Raw genomic sequence first — 26,155 nt, forward strand, 5'->3', positions numbered from 1 at the left:
CTGAAACCTCACCAGTATCATTCAGTGATATCAGTTCATCAGTGAAGCTAAAACAGATAGTGTCACTGGTACAAGCATGTGTGAGATTGTCATTACATCATATGGGGCAGGGCTTTAGGAACACCCGTATGAGACAAGCAGTACTCAATGGAAAATCCAGAGAAATGCTGAACTACACAGCAGCAGCACTATTAACAACTACAGTATAATGGTTTTCCAAACATACTGTGCTTCTGGCATGGGAAGTTCAAAGGGAAAAAAAAGGCAAAACAGACATTTTGTTGTTACAACTTTTATTCAGTGTCATTATGAATGCATAGACGTAGTTTTTAGTTGTCAGCACAAACCACAAACACGCCAAAAAAATATACAGTACAACTTTGAAGATTTTAGTGTTATTTTTGGCACACAACATTCAATCAACTCAAATGGCTAAAACGCTGGATGACACAGAAAGGAGCAGATGAGCTGGAATCAGGGATCACATCAGGGATTAAGGAGGTCTGCACACAGTAAGTGATATATTCTGAGTAGACTCAGAATATATCACTGCGCTAAACCTTTCAGCCGCATTCAAAAGCAGCACACCAGATCAAAGGCTTTAGCTAATTAGCACTGACATGGCTAATATGGCCCGCCTCTTGCAGTTTCATTATGAATGTGTCCAAGCAGCTTCCTGGATACGCACCGAATACTGCTCTTCATGCTGTTCAAAGACAGGCGTTTTAATCCTTTACATGATCATGAGTCTGTGCTCCAGTCCTAACTTTTTTATTTATTTATTTTTAAACAGTAGAGTGTAGCCAGAGCAGCAGAACAAAATTAATGTGAAAATACATTAGAAAATCATTACAGCAGCACCTGCCAGCTGCCACTTCAGGCCCTCTCAGCTGCAAAACAGAGAAATGCATCCAATGTAGCAACAGGTAAAGTCCACAGAGGAGGTGCTTTTATTATTAAAAGTATCCACTGGCCACATTCACAGCAACATTAACATCTCTTCTAATTTGGTCAACAGCTTTGTCTAATTCTTGTCTAATTCTTCTCCCTGAGCTTTCTGGCCAGTCCTAACACAGGACATATCAGACTGATGTCTACAACTCTTTGAGTACTAATTTAAAGTGTGAAAACGTGTGCAATCGTCCCTCCTCCTGAAACTACTGTCCCCAAGGAAGTCAGTTAGTACAGCTAAAGCTTCCCAAGACAACATCTGAATACAAAATATACTCATTTATTTAACCTAAATTACACAATAGGGTAAAGAAAAACTTAAAAAACTTAAAAGAAACTGAGACTTCATGGGTTTGACTTTTTGAAGAATGAAAATCTAGTATTAAGGGGTTTAAAGGATAATTACAATTTATTATAACATTGATACAACAAAGTCTGATGGGGTGAGAAACATCAGCAGTCAGACAATCAGACATGTCCTAAGTGAGCCAACAGTGTATTCAGCTTATCTAAACCACTCTATTTGGAGGTTCAACCAAAGGTGAAAACATCTGGAAACCATGATGAAAATTTTCACAAATTTTACTATTTGCATTTGTTTTTTTTTTTTTGTTTTTTTTTTTAAGGTAAGTTTGGTTAACCTGGGGGGTTGTTTCAGACTGATTATTAGACAAATAATTTCTTTGCACTTCATTCTTTCAGTCTGACAGTCTGACACTTTATTTCTACCTAGGAGTGGGGTTTCATTTGTTTGGTTTTACCCTATATTATTGTCAGTTAACATGGAAGCTGCAGTAGTGGTTTTGAGGATCACTTAGAATAATTCTCGATCATTGCAGTTTTGCTGAGTTAAGAATTTCTTTAAGTCAAGTTACAACAATCTGTATGGCTGCATCAACATTTTTGTGGATACATTTCTGTTGCTGTTTTTCATGAATGTTGCTAAGCAGCCAATTGTAGTAGTCTCCATTAGGAAACAGCCATAAATGAGAACAGTACCTGACCTATTGAAATTGCTAAACAAATCAGTAACGTGTGGGGTGGTTCAGGTCTGGTCTTGGACCAGGGTAAGTTTGTTTAAAATCAGTCTGAATGTCTGTCTGAATGGGTGTTTCTTTTCCTGTAGGACTTTTTTTTGGTGACACTTGCGCATTCTGATATCTATTTTATATATTACAAATAAGGAAAGGGCACAACACTAAGGCTTTTGTTCCTGCTGCTGCATTAATCATTTTGATTCTAATTTTTAAAGAGCTTGTTTGTCTCCTTTTAGACAACCACTGCATGTGTAATTAGGGGACTTCTGAATGTCTCACTGCAGAAAACAATCAAAGTTAAAACCCATGAAAAGCTCCACTGGACAAGGCCTGCTCTTTAATCACTGAACACCTCTAGACGACAGGAACACATTGCAAAAACCAACCTTGATTTTCAGGAGTTTAGGAATGTAGGTGAACCTTCTTCCACCATACACCAGTTAAAGTGCTCAGAGTCACATGTTTTACTTTTTCTAATCTGTTCAGACTTAAAGAGACAAAACTTTAGTATCTACAGTGGTAGATACTCCCTGTAAACATTAACTGTACATATCAGAGTGGATTTAAAGCACCAAGTGCATTAAGTACAAGAACCCATGAATGGTTGAACTTGATTAATCAAACACCATTAACTCCACAATGATTATAATATTATCAAGCGAAAAACACCAATTTGTGCTAGAAATTAGAAAACAAAGTGCTAATGAGGACTGAAGAAGAAATTAGCTTCTGTAATAAGGTTAAACTTCACTAAAAATTATGTTTGATAGTTACAATTTCTACAAGGAGTTATCTTTATTTTTCACCCCCATAACCATAAACTCAGATGGAGGATAATTAATATACTTAGCGTGTATCTGTAGGAACATCAGACTTCTGTACCATTTCATGGTCTATTAATATATCATATCCTTCACTAATGACAATACTTTTCCTGAGATGAAAGAATACCTCTTTGCAGCCCTGAACATACATTAAACATAAACCCATCGTTCTCCAACGGATTAAAACTTAAACAGTCTTTTTGTTGCACGTGAGAGCTTATGTACAGTAAATCTGCGGCAGTCAAGACAGTGTTTTTGAGTACAATTTTTGCCTTTGAATGATTAGTCCCTTTCAGTAATTGCCACCTTATTCATATAAAATTAACAAAGCCTGTGATTTTTTTGTTGTATATGTGCAAAAAAAACCAAGCATTTACCCCCGCCCCCCAAAAGATAGAAAACAAACAAAAAAAAAAACCCAAACGCGTTCCTCACAATATTACTGAAGCTGTCACACAATAACTGCACAATATGAAGTTACTGCCTTCAAATGTCACAGCGGCAGAGGTCACACCTGTGAGTGTTACACAGCAGTGAGTGTTGATCCTGCAGGTCCAGAGCTGCACATCATACCCATCATACTCGCCCCTCCAGAGCCTCTGCTCCAATCAAGCCCTGCTGATGTAAATTGAGGATGGAGTCGGCAATGATGCGAGCTGTTTTTTTCTGGTATCCCCCAGATGTCACCATGAGTATAGGGATGCCCCGTTGTCTCGCAGCCCTGAACACAATCTCATCTCTCTTTACAATGCCCTGGCAAAGAGGAGGAAGGAAGAGCTGTCAGTCTACCCACGGCTTCAGATAGTACTAGGAATTTCTGTGAATTCTGTGAAACTGCTGGCTAACGTTTCTATCTACGCTGCCTTCCTTCCCTGAGGGGGAAGGGGAGGTCTGCAAGAGGCCTGATTGTTCCCATATCTCACTGCTCCACTGTGGAGCACTAAGCCTCACAGGGCCACACATATGGGAGGGGACTGAAAAGAAACATACACCCCCGTCTGTCGAGGGACTGAGTGGGAGCAGCTTCTGTCAAAAATATCATTTATTACGGAGCAATTTGTAGCACGACAACTTCTTTCAAACATTGTTAGGTATGGCAGATACACATGTTCAAACAGAACTAAATAATTATTAAAGCTACAGTAACCAAGAGTGTTTTTTTCCCGGGCCATTTACCAGCTGCAATCACAAATTAGCTCTGTAACACTGTACCATCCCCACTAACACATTCTGCAAATTCGCCTTATTTGCTTTATTATTTTCTGGAATTTGCAGGATCACTGGCAGGAAATATCTGCCCAGAGGAAGTAATAAATCCAGATTTGGCTCATTCAGATCAGCTCTCAGTATGCTTTTAAATTTCCTGACAAATTAGCTACATGAAGTGCTCACGTGACCTGACCCATCTGAGCCTGCCAGTTCTATATCCAGACATATTTTCCTGCCATTACAGCAGAACAGATAAAAAACAGTCAACGTCAGCCCTTAAGTAGATTTCCAAGGAGTAAACAGACTACAACATTAACTAACAGGTGTATTGTCACAAAAACACGGTACAGATTGGTGCCACTTCCATGATACAGTGTTTGAAATGCAACAGTCCTGCAATAAATCCTCCCTTCATGCCAGTTAGAATATAAAGGTTTGGTTGAAACAGTTTTAGAGAGGTGTTGATTATATGATCATTTTGGATGCAGCTGTAGGTTGAACTGTAGTAAAATAATTGTTCTCGTAGCTGATCAACATTTCCAGAAGAATGTTATATTGAGTGTGAGACACAGCAGGTACAGTACCTGTGGTGATATGGAGAGTCCTCCAAGGGGGTCTCCATCCAAGATATCAGTCCCTGCATTATAGATGATGATGTCAGGTCGGACCTCATTCAGAGCTCCCTCAGAGTGGAGCTCTACTTTCTGAAGGTACTCAGAATCCTCAGTGCCCCAGTCGAGCTCTACCTTCCTTTTTATGGCTCCTGACAGACAGAATAATGGAGACAGGAATGATGTATTCAACATCCACACCATAAAAGCACAGAACACAGTTGCCACCAATAAATCAGCCATTATGAAACAGTAGCAGTTATGTTGAGCTCAATTCACAGGGCTCACATATAGACTAGTAATTGCTGCAGTATTAGATGTAACAGAATTTTTCTTTCAACGCAGGCACAGCAAAGGATTTATGATAACTGAGTTTTTCACTAAGGTTCAGGTAGGTAATTGGGTTTTTTTTTTTTCCTCTGATATGCAATAGTGCAGTAGCACTTTAGTTAATTAGTATGTGCATTTCCCATAATTAATGCTAATGATGAAAAAGGTTAATTAGGAGACCTTCATGTTTCAAAGTTCAAACAGAATTAAGCTGCAAAAGCAGGACAGAACAATGTATAAACATGTAAAACAGTTCTTGGTAGTTTTTCCAAGTCTAGTTCTTCAAAAAGACTTGAAGCAAAAAAGTGTCAAAACCTGTAAGCTTGTAAGCTTTGGACTTTGAAGGTACAACGGAATACATGTGTCTAGGAATAAAAATATGAAGCAGAATAAGACTGTGGTTTTTATCTTAAACAAGCCAGAATGTACATTTATTTCACTTTCCTAAGGGGAGAGACGATTATAGAATGTCATGAATTCAATTAATTGCACAGAGGAAGTCAGCTCGAGGATGGGGAGTATTTTAAAGGCAGGGCTGTGATGTTTCGCCTATAGAGTATTGGGGTTAAACGCTAGCATGTGGTCCCTGTCAAATCAGCTTTTATCTATTGACAGGTTCATTTGTGTGATGACGGTGTTGCATGGTCTGCTACGTGGCAGATTTTCAGCTGAGTGCTAATAGAGTGAATGGTAGAGCTGAGGGAAATCACTGCATAATTAAAATGGTACTGAGTGACATCTAGAGGCAGGAACTGGAGGAGGCAGCCCCCTGTGGTCCGACCTAAACCACCAGTAAGGCATCAGGGGGAATGGAGAGCTTACTTTGTCACAGATGAATCAAATTTAGGTAAATGAGAGCACGAGAACTGCGAGAACTTGTCAAAAGACATTAATGCTTAGCAAATTACTATGATATTTAAGGTAAAAAAAATTTTTGACGAGAAAATTCATGATGCTTTCACTTACTTTTGGCAAATCCATCCCCTGGATATATGTAACGATTATACATATCCATGATGAACACTCGCCTGTCATCCATAAAGTCGCGTTCGTGTCCATTTCCCTGTAACAGAGCAGAACCACTACTTTCATTCAGTGCTTTGATGCTGTCTCTGCTTCTTTACACATCATCCAACACTAACAAACTGAATCAACTAATTGGTTTTTCACCACTGGCGATGCCTCGTCCATGTGTAATACAAAGAAGCTGATAACTCACAGCATTTTGTTAGTCCACTACATCTCTTGACTGTGCCAAGGTCTATACAGGTGCCACACAGATCCATTTGTTTACCTGAGATGTGCCGTGCTGAGTGACAGCAGCAGATGAGGGATAAATAGCCTTGTCATCTGTAGGCATTAAATGTTAAAATACTTAATAAAAAAGTCATGGCTACTTCATCACTTTTCATTTCCTTCCCTCCATTTGTCACCCAAAGTGTCTGGCTGCTGTCAGGAGGAGATCAGGCACTGTGCCAAGTCTAGTATTACTGGAAAAAAAAAAAAAAAAACAGGATGTATGGGACAGGCCAGGAAATGTGGTGTCAGCTGAGCATTATGCCTAAGTGAGGGTATAATCCATTCTTGAATTCTATGAAAAAAAAAATCATGTTGTTCTAATGTGGGGTCTGGCTGGTTAGAGTTATGGTTAAAGGGATAGCTCAACATTTTGAGATTTTCTTTCTCTCTGAGAGCTCAGTGAGATGATTGATAGCAGTTTTGTGTTTGTGTGTTTAGTAAGAAGCTAGAGCCAGGAGGCAATTAGCTTAGCTTAGCATAAAGACTGGAAACAGAGGGAAACAGCTAGCCTAGCCCTGTCACAAGTTCAAAAACATACCTACAAATCCCTCTAAAGCTAACTAAATAACATGCTTTATTTCATTTCTTTAACCTGTACAGAAAAGTAAAAGTCAGTGGAGACACTGCACAGGATGAACAAAGGTGTTGCTATGTTGATTTTTGGCAAGGGGGGGGGGGGGTTGCTGTTTCCCCCTACTTCTAGTCTTTATGCTAAGCTAAGCCTCCTGTCTCTTACTCCATACTTAAACCACAGACATCTTATCATTGAAAATTCTAATACTGTAGGTAATAGGACTAACATTTTAGAGCTCTGCTTGTGCTTTTGGAAAACTGGCCACGGTCAGTAGTTAAGTTGCATCTCTTGCGGTGCCAAGGGGCTGGAAAGACAGATGAATGGACCAATTGATCAGCATTAACACCTTCATTTATTTGCTCCCCTTGCTGGTAGTGGGACAACAGCATATAAATGGACCTTAGATAATTAATTACTTAATAAACTCTAACAGCTTCTTAGGAGTTGGTTTAATATTGATCAACAATTCCATCAACCCCCTGCCCCCCCACAGTCAGTTTGTGCCATGGGGCAATAAAAAGCTTTCTTTACCTCCCTTTATTAGTCAGTGATGATGTTATTTAGCATTTCCAAGGAGGTATCCCATCATCCCACCAATATCACTGTACCTTTAGGTCAGCTATAAACAAAAACGACTCACTGCATGAAACACCAGAAACCTAATAAGCAATGAGCAGCGAACTGTGTATTGCAGCTTTGTCACATTAACTAACAGTAAAACCACCATAAACAAAATGTCCATGTTTATGTCTCTATTCTATACACCCACTCATGTTTTGTAGGTTTCTTTTGGTTGTTAATAGTTGTGAAATTCACCACAAACTACTTGGATTTTGTGGTGGATTCTTTTCAAGTGAAAAGAAGTAAATACAACTACTGCAGCAAACAGACATTTAAAAAAAGCATTTTAATTTTTTTTCTTTTTTTTAACTTTTTACTTCATGAACTTAAAAAATAGGAATAACTAGTAACTGTGGCTTGCACAAACGTTTGGTCATCCCTCTTAATCAGTATGTAGTAACTTACCCTTTGGCAGATATTACTGCTTGCAAAGGCTTTTTGTAGCCAGCTAAGAGCCACTTGGAAGAATGGGCAAAGTCCCAGTGGCTAGATGTGCTAAGCTAATGGTAATACCCTGAGACTTGCAGCTGTAATTGTAGCAAAAGGTGGTTCTACAAAGTATTGACTTTTGAGGGATGAATATTTATGCACACTGAAGATTTTTTTTTGTCTTAATTTGTCACATTTGTCAAAAATATTTTGCACCTTAGTTGTTAGCATGTTGTATTAATCAAATGGCACAACCACAAAAACAATTTTAATTCCAGGTTGTAATGCAGCAAAGCAGGACAAACACTAAGGGGGGTGAATACTTTCGCAAGGCACTGTATATAAAGTAACAAACTTATATTACACTGAGCTCATACAGGCTTACGTTAGACAATGACTAAATCAGCATGTAAGTGAATGCTGCTCCACCTGTAAAAGACAGCCTGAAATTATGAATCAGTATATAGGCTGCCTGAGCTTCTGCTGCCTGCAGTCTTACTAGTTTTATCCTCTGCCCACATATTGTACTGTACAATAAAGAATTGCTGTTTCATTGCCATTTGTTAATGTCAACTAAAAGCCTTCACTGCAGCTTTCAAACAGGCCTTTCCCTCAGTTCTTTAAAACAGATATTCTCCCTTTAAGTTCAAACATATGTATAAAATGATAGAACCATCTATCACCACTTAACAAAACATAATCAAAAGGGCAGGATGACTTCAAAAGACAGAACATTTTCTTTATCATCTAAGAGGAATAGAAGATGTTTTTCTGGGTTTTTACCAGATGATGATGTTTCTGGTGAGGAGTAAGTGATGATCAGTAGCTACAGTAGCTTCTTCAATGTTCTAGACGTACACAGTATATATGGTAATTTATTATTAATGTCAATTCTAACTCAGTAGTAATAAAACATTTCTAGACATATTGGGATATTGGGAATATTGAATAAACAAACAAATAATGGATAAACTTGACTGATGTATATACAGATGCTATGTATTTACTGGAGCTGTCCCCAATCCTATCCATAGATCTGTAGGTAAGCGTAGTAATGTGCTTGGTCACTATGAGCCTCCAAAAGTACTTCAGTGCTCCTTGATATAGATTGTCCTGGTTTCCCAGAAACCTTTTCCTAAGGATATTCCCTCATTTGGTGTTTCAGTGGTGGAGAGCACTCTCTAACATGTCCATAATCTCCCATAGGTGATCAGTTGGGTTGAGGTCTGGTGACTGAAGGCCACGGTATTTGATTCACATCATTTTCCCAATCAGAACCATTAAGTACAGTCTTTAGCATTTTATGGAACTAATAGCACTGGAACAACACCTTGTCACATGTACACAACTCACAGCAGGGCTCCGGTTGAGCTTGTTATACTGTAAACTGAACCTAAAATTATCATTACAGTATTGTTGATGACTGGGTGAATGAGCAGCACACCTGTCTAGACCATTACCTCGATTTATGTGAGCATAAGAGAGTACTTTAAGTGTCATGCTTCCCGTTCGTAATTAGTATTTTACTGCATATCCCCAATATTTTCTCTCTGCCCAATTATCTGCTGAGAGGGCCACTTCAGGCCAACATCCATTCCTTCATGCAGATTTGCTCTTTTGTTCTTCTTCATGAATTATTTACTCCACATCTTTATTGATCCCCTGCTTGTCAATAGGTAAAAGAGCATCATGACCAATGAGCCATAGCTCAAAATGAATAAAGCTGTATTTTTGGAATACAGCCATAGACCTCAGGAACCTTGACACATCACTGATGTTAACACAGTTCTCAGGGCTAATTGGTGCTGGATACAAGTCATTATGTGGAAAAGACAAAGTAAGACTAAAATATGATAATCACACCTCCAAAAATGTTGAGTCATTGTTATCTAGATCTGGGGTGAGCGCAGTCCACCAACGGTGACCTGATTAACACAATATGCAGCTAATTTATACTGTATACTGTATACTTTATACTGTACAATATAAACACAGTAGATATATTATAGAGCCACACTGGTTCTAATTTCTGTATGTTTTTGTGATGTAAATGATAATCAGGTGATGTGACATGCATTATTTCTTTGTTCTACTTGAACTCTGAATTCAGAGTCAAAGTGAGTGACAAATACCCAGAGAAACTGGGCCCTGTTTTAAGCATCTTTGCCAATTTTGGGGTTAATGTAGGTCCAGCAGTGCAAAGTGCAAAAGAGTTTGTTGACGTGGAAAATAAATCGGAGGGTGTGGTGAATGATAATCATTCTTCGCCAATCACATCACAGTTGACGCACACTCAACAGATGGAAAGAAGCTTCTCCAAGAAATCATGTTGTTAGGACAGAGGCTCTGTGCAGCAGTACCACAGGCCCTCTCCTACTGCAGCCTCTCCTTCATCCTTTAAACCCTACTTTGATTTGCAACTGGGAAAAAACTGGCTTCTGAATAAGAAACATTGTTTTAGACTACTCCTTTGCTATAGCATAATTTGCTAACAACAAACAGCAACAACTGAACCGCTGAATTATAGACTGCAGAAAAAGTTAGAAGCCTCAGTACTGCTCTCAGTAAACCCTTACTTCTGAGTTGCAGGCAGCTGAGAATAGGGATACAATTAATCACAATTAACTGAGTTGGACAGTTTTGTGTTGTACATTGGTCAGGTAAGACTGTGTCCAACTACAAATCACTGCACCCTAACTGATTTTATGACTGCTCAGCATTAATAAATAAGTGATTAGTGAAAAAATAAAAAAAAAGATATTTAAAACACTCATAAAACTGGTCAACAAGCCCAAACATACAAGCAGCTGACATTACTGCAGACTACACTACTGAGATCGCAGCGATAGTCCAACACTATCCAAAGCCTGTATGCTCTCAGCTATTTGCCAGTAGAGATGTTTTTAGATACATTCCACTGAATATGACAATAAGGGCCAATTTGGCCCACAGGGAGCCTCATTGATTGGGGTGAGGGGGGGGGGTTATCTTGTCATCGTTGTCAGGTCCTAAGCAGCAATGTACATTGACACAGAAGAGGTAATGGTATCGGCTTACCTGATGAGCATCCAGATCGATGATGGTAGCCCTGGAGATGCCTTCCACTCTTTCAAACAAAAACTGAGAGATGAATGAGAAAACATCTGCTTGCTCACTGAAGATAACGCTTTCACAGTCTCAGTAAGGCATTTTAAAGAAAAACTGCTACTAGTGAGATAAAACTGCATTTAAATTGGAAGACAAGACAGAAATGTCCACAATAACCTGGTTAAGCTCATACTCATATTTTGAAGAAAGCAGTTTCTTACTCTTGCTTATAATTTAACAGGTTACAGCTGCATGGTAGGCATTTTACTCATTTCATTTTTGGTTCTGGTCTTAAAGGGCTTTTTCTCCACACAGAATCCCAAATCAAAGGGCTATAAAATGAGGATTTTTAGGATTTTTCTGGGAAACTGAGCCACTGGGTCCAATGAAACCTCAAGGATAAGACTGGTGTTATTGTATCTTTTTCTTACTGTCAACAAGACCAAAGCCAACAATGTATGAATGTTTAAATCATCACAAATATAGTTTGTTTTTTTCTTATCTAACACTCAGTAATTTTCTAAAGTAGTAATTGTTTTAATCAAACATGGAATTAAAAAAAAAAAAACAATGCCCATTTTCATTACATGTTACATGTTTAATAGTTTTTGGACAACAATGGCAGTCTAAGTTTGAATTAGGTTTTGATTACAAAGGCAATATTGTTGATCTTGGTATTTTTATGAAATTTGTTGACAAAAATATAGCTGCAAAACTGTGTGTGCTGAATTAAGCAGGTTGTCTTTTATTGCTTATGAATGTGCTTTTTTTCATTTGTAAGAGAAAGACGGTTACATAACCTCATTTTAATCAAAAATGGCCTCTAACTGAATCTGATAAATAGGCTTCTCCTGCTTGAATGTTTCCAATGAGCTTAAACTGTAAACAACATCAGTCTTACCTTGATGGCCAGAGTGATGTCGGCATAGGCACAAAAGCCCCCTCCCCTGTCACTGGAGCAGTGGTGGAAGCCTCCTCCTGGGAAACAGAGAATTTATTGGCTCGGTGACAGGGCCATTAGACAAGCTGAGCAGACCACTGCACATCTGAAAAGTCTATTATTCACAATGACCATAATTGGCCATTTAAAATAGGCTGTTATTGAATTTATTGCTGCTTATAAAAATGGCTGCTGTTCCCCTGTGGTACTACAATGGGTGTATTGACACCAGAAAGGGACTGTTCATCTGAGGGACCAGCTAGGACCTGGAAGCCTGGCTTGTTGTCTGGCTACTTGATGGACAAGACCCATAATCCTGAAACCAAAAAGTCTCTCCAGCTGGTATTGATGTCAGGACAGGACAGAAGTGGAAGGCAGTGTACACCGTGGATGTCGTGGCTAAGGCACAGGGTGCTGGTGGGTGCAGTGTCTTATGGAAAGGATTACTTACTTACTTACTTACCTACATTTATAGCCCATCCTCGGTCAATAGCCAATTTTCCTGCCTGTGGAAAAAATAAGATTTCAGTTCAACATTTAATATCAACATAGAATATGACCCTTTCTGAGTGATACACAATTTCAGAAAAACATGCAAGAAAAAGTAGACAGTCTCTCAAACAATTAATATAACTTCAAACTAGTGCTTTCGGTAGCTGCAGATCAGACCTGCACAAACTTCAAGAGGAATTCTGGGTTATGGTTCCTCACAAAACTGTTTCAGCTTCAGTCATTCTTAGGATAGCTGGTGTGAACACCTTGCCTGAGGTCATTCCCCAGCATCTCTGCTGGGTCTGGGCTCTGACTGAGCCACTCCAAAAGGTGGATCATCTTTGTTTGAAGCCACTTTGATGTTAAAGATCATTGTCCTACTCAGGACCTTGATTAACTTGCAAATTCATTTTCCCCTCTATGTTGGCAAGCTGTCCAGGCCCCTGGGGCAGTCAAGCAGTCCCAAATCATGACCCCCCTCAACTGTAGTTCACCCTTGTTTCATGTGTTCATGTTGGTATATAGTGCTTTTTTCTACACCACGCATAGTGCTGAATGCTGACCCCAAAATATTCAAACTAAGTTTAATCAGCTCCCAAAGCACTGTAAACCCAGTAGTATTGTGGAGTGTCAAAGTCCTTTTTGCAAACTTCTCATGAACAGTGATTGATTGATTGATTGATTTTTGGGAGAGCAGCGACTTCTCCCGTGGTGTCCTGCTATGGACACCTTGCCATGATTTGCATATAGCTCATGAACAGAGATGTCAGCCAGCTTTAGGCCTGTAGCTGTTACTCTGGAGTTCTTAACTAATTGACTGTGCTGTGTTTTGCCTTTGGAGTCACCTTAGCTGAGTGCCCACTTCTAAAGATGGTAGCCACTGCCACTAAATCGTCTCCATTTATAGACAGTTTATCTAACTTCGTAGCCTTTTCCAGCTTTATGCAGATCAACAACTCTTGGTAAATCTTCTGAGATCTCTGAGTGTTTTTTTTTTGTGGGTCAAACTAGCTATAACCCACTCCACCAATCCTGTTTCATTGATTGCACTCCAGGTTTGCTAGCTCCCGACTCCAATTATCTTTTGTTGATGTCATTAACCTAGGGGTTCACCTTCATCATCCTACTGTACACGGTGAATGTTTGAATGATGCATTCAGTGTGGAGGAGAACAATGCAATGATTTGTTTGTTATGTATTGTGTTTAGTCATTATTATAGCTTAGATGAAGATATGACCATATTGTTGGACAAATTTATACATAAATGCAGGTACTTCAATTTCAATCCAATTTCCTGCCACTGTAATGGCTCCTGGAGGTCTTTGGGTGTTTCTGTTCAGCGTCTAGGGGGTTAAAATGAATTATAATCACAGATTTTAATGTGGAGGCCTTTTTCATTTCCTTGCTGCCTTTAGGTGGTTTGACCTTTAGCCTTCAATGCACCCACCCCTTATGATGAAACAGCTAGCCTGGCTCTGTTTAAAGTAGAAAATAATTCCTTGCAACACCTTTAAAGCTCATTAACTACTGCTGCACATTTTTAAAAATCATATTTATGCTTTATAATTTACATTTTTAGACCACCAGATAATTTTAATACCATTTCCACTGCAGACTGAATGTTTAGAATAATTTCAATATTTCATTTTGTTACCTTTACAATTGGCTTGAAATCCTTAATTTGAACAAAACAATTATGTAAAATAATAATGTCATTTGATAATATCATTGTGATACAATCTCTGTAGCTGTTACATAGACAGAAATGTATAAATGCCAAATTATGTAATTAAAGGGAGTTAGGTACTGCAGCTATTACTTGATGAAAACAGCAGGGCACAGTGACCTGTTCACAGCTACCTGAAATTATGTTACCACAGTGAGGTTGTACCACTGTATCTGTACTGAACTCAGAACCAACCCCTGTGCTCACTGACCATATCCAGCAACACTGGCTGGAGACAATGTACAGTAGCACTGTTTTAACAAAAGATTAAACTATTGTTCAATAAAAAAACAGTTCCATCTTGTGATTCTCCTCAAAAATCACATTTTTTACATTTCTGCTCAAACATGGGTCAAAACACAAGATACATTTGGAGTCATTTTGTAAATACAGTAAAATAGGTTTAGAGTTGTTGTTTTTCAATACAGTATGAACAGAGGTAGGGGTGTGCCATCTAAGTCACCTCACGATTCGATTCGATTACGATTCATAGTGCTACGATTCGATTAGTCCCCGATTATCGATGCATCTCGATTAATCTTTTTTTCCCACATAGAATGTTTCTTTTCTCAGTTACTTGTAAAATAATGTATATTTTTACATATCCATTCATTTAAGTAAAACACGTTTATCTCTTTTCTAACTCCTCTGATAAAAGAAGAAAAAGGCATTAGCTCGCACATGTAATGCCTGTTTCATTTATTGATGTAGATTAAAAACAGTAATAATAATACTAAAAATATATATTGTGTGGCTGTACTGACATGATTATCAAGATGGCGCCGCGGATGGCGACCTCGGTACTTCGCTCTCTTGCACTTTGCGTGTTTTTGTGTTTTTTTGGAGCTTTTTGTAACCCCTCACTGATCACTTTCACCAGAGAGGAGCTTCTAAATATCAGAGAGACATCCCCAGATCTTTCTCCCCCAGCTTTCATCAATCCGGAAAGTTTTACAGAGAGATTTTGGTCGGAGGCGCAGCAGCGCTCTATGGAATTTGCCGGAGACGCCGTCGTGGGAAACGAGCAGGAGCGCTTGTCAAGCCAGGTCTATTCACCTGGCCAGGCCAGGTGAATTCAGGTCGTTGAATTCACCTGGCCTGGCCAGACCTAGGCGTTGGCCAGGTCTATTCACCTGGCCAACGCCTGCTCCCTGGCGAACAAAATAGATGAACTGCTGCTGCTCAACCAAAGCAACTCGGACTTTCGTAGATCCGCCGCCTTGTGTTTCACTGAATCCTGGCTCTGTGAGCGCATCCCGGACAGCGCATTACGGCTGCCGGGCTTCCAACTTTTCCATGCGGACCGTTGCACTGAGCTCTCAGGGAAAACGAAAGGTGGTGGAATCTGCTTCTATATAAACGAAGGTTGGTGTACAGATGTCACGGTGTTAGAAAAGTCGTGCAGCCCTCACCTAGAGACACTTTTCATAAATTGCAAACCTTTTTATTCTCCGCGGGAGTTCTCCTCGTTTGTTTTGGTCGGTGTTTACATCCCCCCCCAAGCCTGCGTAACACATGCGTTACAACAGCTTGCCGACCAGATATCAGACACTGAGAGAAAACACCCGGACTCCCTCATTATCATTCTCGGGGATTTTAACAGCGCAAATCTCACACGTGAGCTTCCTAAATATAGGCAGCACATCAAATGTCCCACCAGAGACTCAAACACACTGGACCATTGCTACACGGTTTTGAAAGATGCCTACCGCGCTGTCCCCCGCGCAGCACTAGGGCTCTCTGATTACTGTCTCCTTCATCTCATCCCAACCTACAAGCAGAAACTAAAATGTTCTAAGCCTGTGGTTAGGACTGTGAAGAAATGGACAGAAGAGTCAAAGCTGGAGTTACAGGCCTGCTTTGACTGCACTGACTGGAGTGTTTTTGAAGCTGCAGCCACTAACATCAACGAACTTACGGACACTGTGACATCGTACATCAGTTTTTGTGAGGACATGTGTGTGCAGACCAAGACCTTCTGCACATATAACAACAACAAGCCATGGTTTACCCCCAATCTGAGGAAGCTGCGCCAGGCCAAGGAGGAGGCCTACAGGAGTGGGGACCAGGCCCTGTTTAAACAGACCAGGAACAAACTGACCAAGGAGATCAGAGTGGCAAAGAGAAGCTACAGTGAGAGGCTAAAAAACAGCCTCTCAACAAATGACTCTGCATCAGTTTGGAGAGGTCTAAATCACATCACCAACTACAGGAGACCATCCCCCCACCCCGCGGAAGATCCCAGACTGGCTGAGGAACACCTTCTACTGCAGGTGTGATAAGGACTTTCTCACACCTCACGGCCACACAAAGAACCCACCTGCAACACCTCCCCCACTGCCCCAGCCCCCCCCCCCCCCCCCCCGCCTTGAGAGACTGGTGTTGAACCACCTGAGGGACATAGCTGGCCCCCTGCTGGACCCCCTGCAGTTTGCCTACCGGGCAAACAGGTCGGCGGATGATGCAGTCAACATGGGACTGCAACACATCCTGCACCACCTCGACTCCCCAGGGACATATGCAAGGATCCTGTTCGTGGACTTCAGTTCAGTGTTCAACACCATCATCCCTGAACTCCTCCATCAGAAGCTCTCCCAGCTCACAGTGCCCGCCTCCACCTGTCAGTGGATCACCAGCTTCCTGACGGAGAGGCAGCAGCAGGTGAGGCTTGGGAGAATCACATCCAAGACCCGGTCCATCAGCACTGGTGCCCCCCAGGGGTGTGTCCTCTCCCCACTGCTCTTCTCCCTCTATACTAATGACTGCACCTCAAGTGATCCATCTGTGAAAATTCCGAAGTTCGCAGACGACACCACTGTCATTGGACTGATCCAGGACGGCGACAAGTCTGCTTACAGACAGGAGGTGAAACAGCTGGTCCTGTGGTGTAGTCAGAACCACCTGGAGCTTAACCTGCTCAAAACAGTGGAGATGACAGTGGACTTCAGGAGAAACCCCCCCACTTCCCTCCCCCTCACCATCATGAACAATACAGTGTCCACCGTGGAATCCTTCGGGTTTCTGGGTACCACCATCTCCCGGGACCTGAAGTGGACCCCCCACATTGACTGTTTAAGAAAGAAGGCTCAGCAGAGGTTATACTTCCTACGTCAGCTCAGGAAGTTTAACCTGCCTAAGGAGCTGCTGATCATTTTTTACAGCGCCATCATCCAGTCTGTCCTCTGCACTTCCATCACCGTCTGGTTTGGATCAGCCACCAAACGGGATAAGACTGGACTGCAACGGACAATCCGGGCTGCAGAGAGGATTATCGGCACCGACCTGCCCTCCATACAGGACCTATACCAGGTCAGAGTTAGGAACCGTGCTAAAAACATCTCTGCAGACCCCTCACATCCTGGTCACAAACTGTTTAAACTCCTCCCCTCCGCCAGGCGCTTCAGAACATTGCTCGCCAAAACCAGCCGATACAAGGACAGTTTCTTTCCCCAGGCTGTGGCTCTGATGAACATGTGACTGTTTTTTCCCACTACCTCCTTCAGCATCTTTGCACATTTTCCACTACCTCATTTCACCGTCTCTTTTTTTGCACTATAACCTGGACTATTTCACTCAATAGCCTGGATATATATTTTTAGTAGTCTGAATATATATGTATATGTAAATAGTTATATAGTTATATTCTGGACAAATTGCACTACCCACATTCAGACTGTCCCATTGCACCATTAGTGTTCCGTCGGTTGTGTGTTGTTGTTGTTGTTGTTTTTGTTGTTGTACCGCAAGAGAGGAAGAAAAAACGGAGTCAAATTCCTTGTTTGTATGTACAAACTTGGCCAATAAATCTGATTCTGATTCTGATTCTGATTTGATTATTTTATTATGAACATGTACATGAAAAAAATATCTGTTAAAAAAAGAAAAGAAAAAACAGGGAAAGGAAATTGACAATATTTCCACTTCTATTACAGTATGATATCTTGATTTACATGTCCAGAAAGTAATCCTTTTAAATCTTACTATATGTGCACGTCAGCCAGATTGTTTCTCATAAGGATTTTGGACACTATATGGTCACTGTGCGTATTCTTACGTTTCCAGTCAACGGAGTGTTGACAGAATATGCAACACTCGGCGCTAACCCCTCAGTACAGAGTTTTTTCGCCGACGTACACAGAGCCATAGGCAGCCGCTTCGCCATGCTTGCATTGTTTTGAAGGGGGAGGGACTTAGTCTGTGGAAGGGGCTTGTTGTGCCACCCAGATTTGCTTCCCTCAGTTTGCAGTTTTCCCCTGACACACGTTCCTATTCCACACGAAAACAGCATTGCACTCAAATTATGTCAAATTCCGCGATATTTCGCGTTAAAAATAGATTCCGTTTTAGTCGGCCAATTCCGCGATTCAGTGATCGCGGAAATCATAGGGCCCCATAATATGTCCAGGGGGGCACGCGCTACTTTTTTTTCATTCCGACCGCTGCACTTTCCTTCCGTTATTAAAAGAATCGATTTTTGAACATTTATGAATCAACTCTGAATCGTCAAGTGTCGCGTCACGATTAATCTATGAATCGATGAATCGGGCACACCCCTAAACAGAGGTGGATCTTCTCATTTGACTCTCAAAATAGTAAATAAGTGTATTATACAAAATGCTAAACTGTCCCTTTAAATTTGAATCTAAAGAAATCCTGGAGCACACATTTAGCCATAAAATAATAGGAATTTTCACTTTTCTTTGGGGAATCATCACACAGCCCCACGCTATGTTAAATCTACTCCATTTTTCCGAAGGGAAAAAAAGAGACAACATGTTGATCAATCTAATCCTGATGTGCATGGCTACACATGAGGAAGTGGTTATTTAGGGCTGCTCACTCCACTGGCTCATCCTCTTAAGAAGCCACTGAAGGCTTATCTAACACACTTCACAAAGTGAATTTTTTGGGAATATGGTTACAACACCTTCAAACCAGTGCATTGTTCTCAAGGACTGAGAGAAAATGTGATCAAATAGATCATTAATAGCTGAAAGATGTCAGATACATTCAAGGAAATCCCACAGAAGCTTCCATACTGTATGTTTTATTCACTGAGAGGAATGGTGATGCATGCACAGTGGCAGATGCTCCTTTAAAAGGCAGGTCAAGATTTCTCTCTCGAATGAAAAAGAGGACTTCTTTGCCATGTATTCCAGGAGCTCAGCGTGTAGGACGCCTGAGGGGAGGAGATATGAGCTGGAGAGATTGTGTATAAATGCCAATAGGGCTCTCTGATGGACGAGTAATAACACACATTAGCATGTATGCACACACTCTGGCCATGGCTCAACACTCCACTATGTCTGGGGAAAACAAGCACTCAGTGTAACAGAGAGTACCAGGCATATTTTGCTAGAGCCCTCTAATTTCATCTGCACAGCTCCATCAACCATTAGTCCCAGAATTCATCCCTTTTAGTGTGAAGACCTTTGGGATCAGGCTAAATCTATGATATCATTTGTAATTATACCAAGCATATGTACCGAAAACCATACAATGTGCCTTATTTGTCCAAGTCTGTGGCCATACTTGTGCAGCTTCCTGTTTTTTATTCATTATTCTTTTTGCATTAAAAGACTGACAGAGATGGATCCCAGTGTCTCCTCATGCTCCACTGGAAACAAAGTGAGCTGCCTAAAGAGGACGACACCAATCAAGAGTTTTACAGAGAGGAAACTCAGACAAACACTCAACACAGATAACCTGAGACTCTACATTTAAGAGAGGCTCGGCTCATGGAAAGTCAGACACACACAATCACTTTCAGGTTTTCATAGGAGATAAACTCCTATGTGTTGTGTTGTACATCTTATAGAAATTAACAGTGCTAGTATTAAACAGAATTACAGGGATAAAATCCACCATAGCTGCAATTTAACTTCATTCTAAACAGGATTAGTTTAGGAATTTCTGCCTCTATAGATACTTGATGGTTTCTAATCAGCTTATTATCTATTACACAAAAAACTGCTGGACCCTGGACAGTAAGGCGTCAACCACTACCTCCTCAGATCTTCTATCAATCATAGCACATCTTCTAGGTTACATGGTGGGGGGGGCTTCTTTGTCATGTCACCTATCCATTTTCATATGTCAATAGCTGTATATTTTTAATACTATAGCCTGACACCAAGATCATCGTGTTGCTCTTAAGCTGTTAAACTTTATCTCATGTACAAAATCAAAATGATTTATTTATGTTGCATAAGAAGGAAAGGCAACAATTTCTTTCACACAGCCTTGTTATGAATCCTGGATGTTTAACAAGGAAGTTAAAGATTATGATGAAATAGTTAAAGTCCATATCTAATATTTAAGACGTTAAAAGCTGTTTTTGTGAAATTGCCTTCAAAGTCTGTAACCTAGCCCATTTACAATGATGGCTTGGTGCTGGGGGCGGAATGTGTTATCTTTGATGGACCCGCAGAGCTTTTGTTATTTGATAAAAGCAACAGAGACAACAGTGGATAACATCATTTTTTGATAGTGGTACACTACAGAATATCATCTCAATTTCTTCCTCTGATAAATGAGGGGGACAGTACGAAGATGGGAAAAATATGGAAATATTATCAGCTACAAACATGAAGACACACGAAAGAGAAATCAGGCCCTCTGGTACCTACCATTATTGTCCCTCCTGTCTGTGTCCGCAAAGGCCTCAACACCTTCCTCTGCACCAGGAAATTAGGCAGAAACAGGAGAGGTGGGATTTCTGTGATTGTTGCCACCACCAGAGACCACTACAATGAAAACGAACACAATTAGAGGCAGCATAAATATGTTTCTCGGTGCTACGACTCTATCACTTATTCGGCAACAAAACCACAGATGGACCTAAGGTGACTGAAAATCACAGAAAGCCAAACATTTTTTTCAACATGTGGATTGGATATAAAAGACGTAGACCACACTAATGCTGCTAGGGAGGTTTATGATTGAGCCTCGACCCTCACATTAAACATGACAGCACAGAATAATGCAAATTCATGGCAGAGTACAGAGGTACCTCTGTTGAGCCCTCCAAGATTTGGTTCTGCATGCAGTAGAGGGGGAGAGAGAATAAATACAGCCTTTGAACATGATAGAACTACTGTTATCAGCTTTATTTTTCCAGCTGCAGACATTCTTTTATGAGAGATTTGCAACCACATCTTGGTATTTCTGTATCACAAACTGTATGAAATGGCCACAAAGAACTGAACTGCAACTTCGCATATCCACTCCCGAAGGCAAAACAAACAAGGATCCTAATCAGCTCCTGGGGCTGATAAATTAAAAGCGCGAAAACTCTTACTGACTCAAAGGACTCAGAGAGGTGCTATCTTCTGAATATGCTTGACATGATTGATTTGAATGAGGACTAATTCCCCCATGGGATAATCCACTGCATTCTGATGAGAACTCCCTGTTCTCTTATGCTACCGCCTGCATTACGATCACAGATGGAAAAAGTCAAAAGTGAAGTAGGAAAAATCCCAGACAACACACTGTTTGCTTTAAATCACATTAATACGATTATAAAATGGGAACATACACTTATTTTATAGTTTAATAACAGTTATATCAATGAAATCCTGATGGACCCCTCAATTCCTCAGTGCTTCTGAGTGTTGCATGTGATACACAGAAGAGCAATAGAAGAAAATGAAGTCAAGAGATGAAGAACTGTATTGAACATGCCCTGTCGTTATAATGAGAGATGCACCAAAGGCTGGCAGTGTTGAGGGAACAAAAAAAAAAGAAAAACTACCTTTAATCTGTTGAGGTAGCGTTTGGTGTGAACAACCAGCAGATCCTCCTCAGTTGCTTCAAGGGCTTCCACAATGTTCCCATCAGTGATGAACTGCTCCTCTGAGACAGAAACATTCAGTGACTGGCAGGCACCAGAAAAAAAAAACATGCTGTTACATGAAAGACTGTAAGATAAACCTTTATTTTCATAACACTAATGCTGGATTTCCAAAAAAGAGGACAATTATAAATTCTAGCTTTCACAATTGCCCAGTCCTACAACAATAAACAGGTTCATGTTCTAGTTCATGAAGGTGAAAATAAGCAACAATGTCCTCACCCTGGTATTAAGTGAGAGTGAGTGTGTTTTACTCAGTTAAAACTTAACCATTATGTTAGCATTTGTTTCCTCCTACAATGAATCCTTTCTCTTCGGTAAAGAGAAGTACTTCAGTAAATACTGCAAGATATAGTATTGACATGAAGGTGCGATAGCTATCATTATATAAATTGTTGCCATTTCATTCAGCCCCTTACAATTCTATATCTGACAACATATTGCAGTAACCTGCAGTAAGACTGGTTAAATAATTGTAAAATGAGATTCTTGCAAGAGACCCGGCCAACCCTGAATTCTCCAAATGCAGTTACAGTATTAACAATTCACATGCTCCATAGCAACGTGACTTTAACATGATTATAATGCTACAAAATGTATGGCTTTGAATTTCAGGGTCACATAATTATTACTGTATCAAGATTCTTATAAGTATCTTATTTTTGACTAGCATTAGCTGCTCAGTTGAAGGACTGTTGTATTTTTTTTTTTTTTCTTGGACCACTTGAACACAGATTCCTACACCCTTGTGTTTTAAAAACTTCCGCCTCAGATTTTGAATGTCACACGGAGGGCTCATTAAAATCTATTACACAACATGTTCCTTTGTAGGACTTTTCTAAAAATGCTGGTTAAATCTGCAATATCATCTGCTTTTTCTTCAATTATTGCAAGGGTAAATTTAGAAAATCCAAGGTTTTCCTCTGTCAGCAGAGGCTCAGTTCTTTATTTGCACTCTTAACTTCTGAAGGTTTAGTGAATTCATTAAGCTGTGAACGGCATTTTCTATAGCAAAGACGATCCGTGGTGCAATTTGACAACAACATCATGTGAAGTCGTGCCAGTTAGCCAGCGACTGTTTTCCCTTGGCCTTGAAACCTGCACTGGGCCTCATCTACTGTACCTGCACAGACTCCCATGGGGAGTTTTCTTTAATTATCTGTGTTCTATTGCTCTGCCCCCCCCCCCCCCCCCCCCCCTCTACAACTACACCTCACCTCCCCTCTCTCTCCTCTTTGTTCTCCACCTCTCTATGCCTCTCTGATCCTCTCTGAGTGATTCCATATATATCAGCTTGGGGAGATGTCCTCCCCATCTGCCCCCTGCTTTCTCACCCTACCTTTTAAGAAGTGAATGACTTTCCCCCACTTCCCAGCATCAAATGGATGGAGCTTTTCAAGGCCCATGAAGGTGATGTTGTAGTCTGGGTGGTACACAATGGGCAGACATGATAGAGGGACGCTGGCATACAATTCAGTGCAATGAGCGCTGAAAGAAGACAGTCAGAAAGGTATTTAGCAAAACACTGCTGCATTACATTTACATGAAGTGATTTCCCCGGTGACTTAATAAGCACTAGTGGAACTTTCATGCTGTTTGTGCCACTCACCTCCTTTTCCCTCCACTATCTTCTTTGTGAGACATGTTTTTCAGGCATTGCTACATTTATCTAGGGAAAAAAGGGAGATAAAATATGACCTGACAGTGAAATTCACACACTTGTGACAGATGTTAAGATTTACAGTCACTCTCATAACATCAACAATTATAATGAACTATAATAACAACACCTAAAATGCTTTAATTTAGCTACTTAGTGTGTAGAAATTGCACGTTATCCTCGTTGCTGCTTGTGCAAGAATGGGTACGGTGAACTACATGAATCCAAGCTCGATTCTCGCGCATGCGCAGTGCGATGTGTACATTTCCAAAGACGCAACAACATAGGGAGATGTTTCCGGAGACACACACACCCTCTATACATGTGTACGCAGGTTTTTAATGTTTTATCTGGGCTCACTTTACCGTCGTCAACAAAAACGTTACCAGAACTGCAGTGTGAAACGGCCTGAAATAGTGTGAGGCGACACAAGCTACCAACAGCCGATGTAACTCACCTGCTGCTGTGTGGAATAACGCAAGTCACCGAATAGCTGCTGGAAATAAACAATCAGCGGAGAGTGTCAGCGTGTGTCCTCCCCGACACGGCTGAGCTTGGGTTATTTGACAGTAGCAAGTTGAAAGCAAACGTCTTTTCTGGACAGTGTTTCTTTGACAGTATCCCTATTCCCTGTTCCCTATTCCTGCTCCACCGCTACGAACAATACGTACGTAGAGTGCGTACGAGCGTCGTTCTCGCGAGCTCCGTCAGACAGATTTAAAACAGGGGAAACGTGTTCGTGTTTACTCTAGAGAGCACAGAGACACTTCACTTACAAATACTGTAGATGATATATCGGACAAAATTTTGATCCAGCCCCAAATATACTTTATTTCAATACAGGTCCGTCATCTTCTGAAAAAGCGCATACCCATCCCTATACTCAAAGATTTAGTCTGGGTAAATGGCATATCCACTTACAGCATGCACAGTTAATGATATTCTACCAAACTTTACGGTACACACTTTATTAATGAAGTTAAATTCTGTTTTGAATCAGTTGCAAAATGTAATTATTTAGTTATAATCATATTGTAATTTGAGTCATACCAAAGTTACTGTTGTTTTGATTACTATGTTAAATGCTTATTTTGCATGTATTTGTGCTTTTACTATCTGGTCAAACTCAGGATTTAGTGAGGAAAAAAAATACCTGAATCTTATTACTTCAGCAACACAGTGAATGTTCCCACTGGGACGAATAAAGTGGCATCTTATCTGATCTCATATGTGCAATAATGTACTGTTACCATAATAACTCCCCTGAATGCTGTTGATGTGTCTGTGTTGACGTGTCGTTACAGAGTAATATGAATTCATACACCACAGCTTTCACCACTGCAGTGCAGGCACTGACAGGCATAATGTTACCTGCAATTCCTGTGAATGGGACGACTCCATAATCCTGCCTTTTGGCAGATGAAGAGGCAGACATCTATAAATAGCATGATATGTTAATGCCTGTGTACAGTAATAGAGATGGTCTGCCTCTGAAGTGAGGAGAGGTGTGATCTCTCTGCTGGGCTGGCAGTCTGAGAGAAGTCTAGAAAAACTTGTATTTCTGTCAGTAGTACTTCACAGTGGAGTTTTAGTGACCTTAGTGTGGCCTACAGTATATTTTTAGCTCATGTTCATTTCCTATGCTTTGTCTGAAGAATACTGCACATATATTATTGCTGTGGCGTTTGTTTTCAACATTTGTTTTCATGAGCACATCCTTCCATAATCTTTTGTTATTATCATTATTATATTTCATATTGTCAGAGAATGATGACACCATTTCATAAATCATGTATGGAATCTGTTTTAATATTCGATCTTATAGCATGCTGCAGTAACCTGTAAGTCCACAACAGAGAGTAATAGAATAAGGTAAGAATATATTAATCTAATTTAATTTAATTCATTATTTTAATTAATTGTCCCTAAAACAATTTGAAACTTTCTTAAAACCTCTTTTCGATTATCCAGTCAACAGAATACTTCATCACCAGACTGTATGCTTCTCTAAGTTGACTCAGTCAGGACTAGTGTCCGACTGAAACATACCCACATGACTTAAACACATTCTGTGCTACTTGAACTAACCACAACAACATACGATTAGATAAAATGTACCTTTACTGATCCCCTGTTTTTATTTTCAGTCTATTTCTGTTTATTTCTGTTTGTTATGAAAAACACAAGTGTCTGCCACCCCTCCCAAATTGTACACTTGGTTGTGTCCGTGTATATATAAGTGGTTTTCATGTTGTGGCTGATCGTTGTACCGGTACAATGGTTGTGTGTTGTGCAGTATCTGTGGTGGTGACTGTTCAGCTGTGAGTGGTGTCTGGTTGGGAGTCTCAGACAGTGGAGGTAGGACCTACTGGGTGCTGTAGTGGTGTGGGGGCCGATGGACCCCCACTAAGCTGTTTGAGGCACGTGGCTGGATGAGTTTATGGCTGACTGTGCTCCTGAGCCACCTCAGCTGTGCATCGAGAGGATAAGAGTGTGTGTCCATTGATAG

General features: G+C 40.5%; 1 protein-coding gene across 3 annotated transcripts; it reads right to left on the reverse strand.

The window, feature by feature from the left end:
• Positions 1 to 1,545: 1,545 nt before the first annotated feature.
• On the reverse strand, positions 1,546 to 24,288 carry hdac11 (histone deacetylase 11). 3 transcript variants are annotated; one of them, XM_041034834.1, is made up of 11 exons: positions 24,104 to 24,288; positions 23,599 to 23,655; positions 23,326 to 23,474; positions 21,888 to 21,988; positions 20,761 to 20,877; positions 12,376 to 12,418; positions 11,874 to 11,950; positions 10,943 to 11,005; positions 5,929 to 6,025; positions 4,606 to 4,784; positions 1,546 to 3,565 (listed from the first exon to the last, which is right to left on the reverse strand). In XM_041034834.1, the coding sequence occupies exons 2-11, from the start codon at positions 23,628 to 23,630 to the stop codon at positions 3,389 to 3,391; spliced, it is 1,035 nt and encodes a 344-aa protein (XP_040890768.1). In that variant the 5' UTR covers positions 23,631 to 23,655; positions 24,104 to 24,288; the 3' UTR covers positions 1,546 to 3,388. The 3 variants fall into 3 exon arrangements, with proteins under 3 accessions (XP_040890768.1, XP_040890767.1, XP_040890769.1); XM_041034833.1 differs by having other exon boundaries at positions 23,596 to 23,655; XM_041034835.1 differs by having other exon boundaries at positions 23,326 to 23,409; positions 23,596 to 23,655; positions 24,104 to 24,115.
• Between the last annotated feature and the right edge of the window lie 1,867 nt (positions 24,289 to 26,155).

The sequence above is a fragment of the Toxotes jaculatrix genome, chromosome 3, assembly GCF_017976425.1.
Source record: "Toxotes jaculatrix isolate fToxJac2 chromosome 3, fToxJac2.pri, whole genome shotgun sequence".
NCBI lineage: Eukaryota > Metazoa > Chordata > Actinopteri > Toxotidae > Toxotes > Toxotes jaculatrix.

What these genes read in the sequence shown, in the direction of transcription:
- hdac11 (XM_041034833.1), bottom strand. Translation starts at nt 23,630, where the DNA reads ATGTCTCACAAAGAAGATAGTGGAGGGAAAAGGAG. An exon ending in AGTCATTCACTTCTTAAAAG is followed by an intron (nt 21,989 to 23,325) that starts GTAGGGTGAGAA and finishes TTTCTGTCTCAG; the next exon opens with AGGAGCAGTTCATCACTGAT. An exon ending in AGGATGGGCTATAAATGTAG is followed by an intron (nt 11,951 to 12,375) that starts GTAAGTAAGTAA and finishes TCTGTTTCCCAG; the next exon opens with GAGGAGGCTTCCACCACTGC.